The sequence below is a fragment of the Oncorhynchus keta genome, chromosome 10 (genome assembly GCF_023373465.1).
Source record: "Oncorhynchus keta strain PuntledgeMale-10-30-2019 chromosome 10, Oket_V2, whole genome shotgun sequence".
Classification (NCBI taxonomy): Eukaryota; Metazoa; Chordata; class Actinopteri; order Salmoniformes; family Salmonidae; genus Oncorhynchus; species Oncorhynchus keta.
This window is the reverse complement of record NC_068430.1, coordinates 40,464,706-40,470,806: the sequence shown is the minus strand read 5'-3', so window position 1 is coordinate 40,470,806 and position 6,101 is coordinate 40,464,706. Positions and strand designations below refer to the sequence as shown.

The 6,101-nt window shown below is 46.6% G+C and overlaps 1 protein-coding gene across 1 annotated transcript; it reads left to right on the top strand.

Annotated features, from left to right (window-relative positions):
• Positions 1–2,217: 2,217 nt before the first annotated feature.
• LOC118388733 (transcription factor SOX-4-like) lies at positions 2,218–5,111 on the top strand. The gene is made up of 2 exons (XM_035778144.2): positions 2,218–2,556; positions 3,025–5,111. The coding sequence occupies exon 2, from the start codon at positions 3,057–3,059 to the stop codon at positions 4,248–4,250; it is 1,194 nt and encodes a 397-aa protein (XP_035634037.1). The 5' UTR covers positions 2,218–2,556; positions 3,025–3,056; the 3' UTR covers positions 4,251–5,111.
• Positions 5,112–6,101: the final 990 nt, after the last annotated feature.

The following is a 6,101-nucleotide window of genomic DNA, read 5'->3' as shown; positions in this document are numbered from 1 at the left end:
TCCACTCATGAAGAAAATTTAGCATACATTTGCACCACTGAGGGAGGGAGCAATGCCAACAACAAATGAATGCACAGCTGAGAGTGAACAGCATCTTAAAGGTACACAAAAGGACACATGAATGACATTAAATGGTTCAGGAGTCCGAAGAAATGAGGATACAGGTTAGAGGGTCATATATTTTTGAAAATACACATTTCAACAAATAATCATACATAATTTCCAGTGGATATTGACTTGTATTTACAAATTTGGTTTCATGATGGTTGGTGGGTATCAAAATGCTCACTGCATGTGACCAATAGCCATGTGTGATATGATAAGACATTTTTTTGTTCATTAAAAAACATATTATATAAAGCAGCAAAAGACCAAAGATTACTCTACTTTTTAACCCAGGGGGGGTTAGACCCTCTTTAGTCTGAAATGAGAGCAGAGGATCTCTCGCTGTGCAGTTCTCTAGCAGACCTCTAATCCCTGAAAAATGATCTATCTGTGGGTAGAATGGTGAGGGGGGCAACACACACCCCTGATGCACCCCAAGCCCCCCAGGACCCCTTCTTTCCCAGCCCTTATCTGGCAGACAGCTCCACCAGGCCTGCCCCATGTGAGAGGGGGGTGGGGGGTTAGAGAGAGAGGGGGTCCAATCCTTCAGCCTCCACTACAGCAATAATCGCCAGACGTGTCTGCTCAGGGATTTCGGCAGGGCCTGAAGTAGGTCGCCCACTGATTGGGTTGTTGTCATTTTGTGTGCAGCCGTGCCAGGGCTAACGTCAGTAGTATTTGTCAAAGTGAATATGTCTGACATCCAGACACTGCGCTGGCCCGGAGTCTAATGCAATGTGCTTGTGGAAGCAGACGCAATAATAGAGACAGAGAGAGGGATTTAATAATAGAGACAGAGAGAGAGATTGATTTAGAACATACCATGTTCCATTTTGCCGCTTTATAATAAGTATACTTAACACGACAAAATATATATATATATATATATATATATATATATATATATATATATATATATATATATATATATATATATGACACGAGAGGGGTTTGGATTAAAGCCCAAAAATATTGGAACATCCAAGAAAGTGCAAGGTTGCAGTTCAGTTGTCAGACTACTAACCAGCATTGATTATACCACAAGACTGTATATATATATATATCATATTTGGAATGGATGTCTACTAAATACTGTTTGGGGATTTCTCAATTGGTGTATTGATGCACTAGCTCTGTCTGTCAGAATGACCAGACACACTCCGCACAGAACCTAATGGTTCTGCCCACTCACATAATGATAGTTCATTTTAATGGACCCTCTTCCAGGCTAGCAATAATGACATAGCTAATGTCAGACTAGGACATCATGCTCATTTTTTCGTTCCACTTCAAACTTGACATTCAAATCCATAGATTCTGCATCGCAGCTTCTCTCGTATCCCCTATAGGCTACGCATGAACTGAAATGCTTTATCTGAAAGCCCATCAAATGTATGGGTTCTCAGAAATGCTGAGAAGGAAAATATCACCTGCATCAGTATCTGTGGAAAAGGTCTGGTCTGTCTTTCTAAATCAATTCATTACTTACTTTATCTGTTTCTGCATCACATATCAATTTATCAACTTACCCACTTATGATACAATTAATTTAGTTATTGTATTTTGCAGACATGTTGCAGTCACTATACATTTTGACAGGGAGAAGTACTGCAAATATACAGCTTGTCTTCAAACAGTGAACTTTGACCTTTTAACGCTGAGAGTGTCTAGGCACGATTCAACGTGCACACTTCTTTAACCCACACAGTTTACTGGTCAACAGATTCATAACACAGAGGACTTCTCAGTTATGTAACTGTGATTTAAACATGCAGACAGACACCGTCTTGCAGGATACACTCCAAGCTTCTTTAAAACTGCACTTAACATTTTAAACATTTAACGCCCCCTCGTTTAACATTTCAACTCCCTCTCTCAGTTTCCCTGTTCTGTCACTGTGCCTGTGCCTCACTGTATGGAGACTTTCTGCTCTTACACACACACACAGACACACACACACATGCACACACACGCACACACACGCACACACAGACAGACACACACACTGAGCCGCTGCACGGAGTGGTGGGTGGAGGGGGAGGAGTTTGTGCCAGAGGAGGTTGAGCTGTCTACTGGGAGGTTTATAGAGTAGCAGACAGGGGGGCAGTCCCTACAAAGAGGGAATAGGTTAGAGAGAACAGTAGACAAGGAACGAGAGTAGAGAGAGATACAGAGAGAGACAAACAGACAGACAGAGACAGAGACAAAGACTCAAAGAGAGTCTGCATGCAGCCAGCCTGGGACAGCTTGGTACTGTAGAAACAGCCAGACGTTCAACTCTTGCACTAATTTCCTCTCTGCTCCACAGCAAGCCCACCTGGTTCAGCTCAACACTGCATCATCAGAGCCAGCCCATTCTCTACATATGGAGAGGGAGCCGGCTTCTTTTCAGACACTCAGCATCTAGGTCCTGAGGCAAGGGTACTGAAGCAGAGTCCTACAGAATTTCTGGTGAGTGTTTTAGTGTTTGTCCTAGTGGTCACATTTCCAGCCAGTGATGGTAGTGGTGTTATTCATTAACTTGTGAGTAATGTTGTGAGTAATGTTGGAGATTATTTTTGTGCTCTGGGATTTGTATAGGATGTGTTAGTTTGCACCTCTAAAAGCAGATGGGTTATGGGCATCTTTTAAAAAAAATCTAAGGCTGCGTTTAGACAGGCAGCCCACTTTTGACCAATCAGATCAGCTCTGAAAATTATCTGAAGTGATTGGTCAAAAGACCAATTAGTGAAAAAAGATCCGAACTGGGCTGCCTGTCTAAACGCAGCCTTCGTGGTACTGACCATACTGTATGTAACAATTGAAAATGAAAGGAAAAACACAAGTGTAGATTTATTTGACATTTACAGTCATGCTGTCAGCTGAGCGATACCCTTGATGGTGATACTTATGGCTTGTCTTTTTCCTTTGGTGGTACAGGAAGAGGAAACGTTGTGTCTATGTGATTATGGATGACTCCAGCCGTCAGTCTGAGTAGAGCATCATCCTCCATCATGGTACAGCAAAGGGGACACAAATACTTAGCAGTTATGGACAGTGATTTGAGCCAAGAGGTTTTCGTAGGACTGGGAGCAGATGAAGGGGAGGAGGTTTTTGGACCGTCACCCTCCAACAAAGACCCCAACTGGTGCAAGACTCCCACGGGTCACATCAAGCGGCCCATGAATGCATTCATGGTCTGGTCGCAAATCGAGAGACGGAAGATCATGGAGCAGTGGCCAGATATGCATAACGCCGAGATCTCCAAGCGCCTTGGCAAGCGCTGGAAACTCCTCCCCGACTACGAGAAGATCCCCTTCATCAAAGAAGCAGAGAGACTTCGGCTAAAGCACATGGCCGACTACCCCGACTACAAGTACCGGCCCCGGAAGAAGAGCAAGAGCTCCATGCCCGTGCGGGTCGGGGAAAAGGTCCCCCTGAAGACAGGCAAGTCCCACACGGGTGGTCGTGCATCCGCTTCCGCATCCTCCACAGCCACCAGCAAAGGGCTCAAGGTCCGAACGCCTTCCTCCAAACACAGATCCAGCTTCCACGGCAATAAGTTCAAAGGTTACGACGAGGGCATCAGCGATGACGACACAGTGGATGTAGAGATGGCCAGTCAGGGAGCAAGCCAGCCAGGAGGGCAGAGGCCAGCCTTGGACGTCTTCCACCACCAGCAGGCTGCCATGACCCCTGGGCAGCAGCAACCTCATCTCACAGCCCAGCTCAGAGTCAAATTGCCCACCACCACCTCCCACCCGCCCACCTCCAACCTCCCTGTGGGCCTCTCCTCTGGGTCTCCTGTACCCCAGAGCCTCCCAGAGTCGTCCCCCAGGGTGTCCTCTTCATCGGAGTCCCGTACGCCCCTCTCCTCCACCGGCCGCTCCTCCACCCCCACCTCCACCAGCTCCTCCTCATTCGTGTCGTCGGCCTCCTCCGACGAGGAGCTGGATGAGGAAATCTTGCATATCATCTCCAACGCCAACTTCGACAGCATGCCTATGGATTGCGCCACTCTGGACAAAGACTTTGATGCTGCGTTTCACACCAACTCAGGATCCCACTTCGATTTCCCTGACTACTGCACCCCAGAAGTGAATGAGATGATATCCGGGGACTTGCTGGTGCCCAGTATCTCTGACCTGGTGTTCAAGATCTACTGACCTTCATTCATAAAAGCCTGTGGTTTTTTGCTTGTATTATTTATTTTTCCCCACCCCGAGCTTGGACACTTCCTTTTTGTGTTCTCTCAATCAAGTCCGTAAGTGCTATTGCTTTTCTTTTCCCAGTATGCCACATCCTGATGGTCTGGTGTACAAACAGTGAAATGTTTCTCACTCCAAGCCTTTTATCAAAGTTAAAATATCCAGGCACCGAACAGGAGACCATGTACAAACAGCAGAGCAGACTCTGAACAGATATGTTCCTAGTAGAGGGATAAGAGTGCTTTCAACAGTAAACCTATTCAGTATTTGTTGTTTTCAGTATTAACAGGAGCATGGAGCATTGCCATGTCTTTCACCTGCATTTGTTGTATATGAAGCACCATTACAGATATGTTCTGACATAATCAACCAGAATGAAGGCAACAACTGCAGATTCACATTTTCAAATTGACAAAGTAGCCTCATTCCTGATTCATTCATGTTATCAACAAATTATCTCTAAATATCAAAGGGTAAAAAGGGAGATCATGTGAAGCATAGATAGTCCTTATGTTTCAGCTAATAGGAATCTGCAGCACTTGTCATCAGGCTTTTACAGTAGCATCAGTTAAAGTAGAGGCTCTTGCCAAGAGAGAAATCTGCTGCAGACAAGTGCCAAGGAGCCGGCCATAATTTATTTAATAATCTGTAATTAGATAACAGCACTTTCATCGCCTCGCTAATACTGCAGACTCCAAGACATGGAGTATTACGTAAACACAAGCCTTGTGTGTGTGCCTGATTCATTCCAGACAGTTGAGGCTGACCGTAGCGGTGGTTTGGTGGTTAGAGTGTGGGGCTGAGTAGTGGAGGGGGAACAGGAAGGGAGAGAGGGGAAGTGAAAGAGGGGCCAGGGGGTCGGTGATGGGGGGTGAGGAGAAGCTTTTCTTTCAGGGAGCTGTACATCTGTCCGTGCAGGCAGCAGCCTTTGTGCCGGGGTCGGAGTGAGTGTGTATGTTTGAGTGTGTGTGTGTGTGTGTTTGAGCTCTATTGAGCAAGCGTCTGCCAGCCGGGGTAGTGGAGAGGGGGGTAGTGTATTCAGGGGTAGATGAGGACACGGCCATCCACACACCCACCAGCTCAGTAAAATGCATGTCATGTCTGCAGTCTGGCTGCAGCTGCCTGATCAGGGCCGATTCAGCGGTGAATGGAGGAGAATCTGTCTGCCAGCTGTCCCTCCATTGACTCTCTCAGGGATCGTTTTGTCTAGAGGTCCTTCTGCCCCTGCCTCATTCATCTGCCCTGATCTGGGGATGAGATGCACGCCACCTCTCCTCTCCTCTTCTATCTCTCTTTCAAACAACCGTCGGGGGAACGAGGTGACAGAGAGAGAGAGAGTGAGACGGACCCCCCTTTCTCTCTCCATCCCAACATGTGACCTTTCTTCTTTTTATCCCTCTATCCTCATTAATTACATCGCCTGGCTTTGGCACTGTGGTGAAAAGGACCAGTGTTATTTGCTTACTCTCCACCAGCATCTGCCGAAGAGCCAGCCAGAAAGCAGCACCAAAACCCTTCCTGCAGTTCTTATCTTATATAAACTGATGCTAATCCCTCGTCAGACCGACCTTGTCAGAGCCAGTCAGCATCCTTTAACAGAGGCTGCCCCACGCGTTGCAGTGTGTCTCTGGAGCAGGCCATGGAGAGGCAGGAGACAGGGGATATGTGATGGGACCATGGGGGATACACTGGGAGTTTGTTTTCAGACCAAGATGCACTGTTTAGGGTTGTGTCTTAATGACTGTGTGGTATAGGGATCATGACGAGAACAGGATTGGGTTTTGTGTTGTGTTCCTCTTCAGTCCCTCC

Bases quoted from the DNA above. Each gene is read 5' to 3' on its own strand.
- LOC118388733 (XM_035778144.2), top strand. From the start codon at position 3,057: ATGACTCCAGCCGTCAGTCTGAGTAGAGCATCATCCTCCATCATGGTA.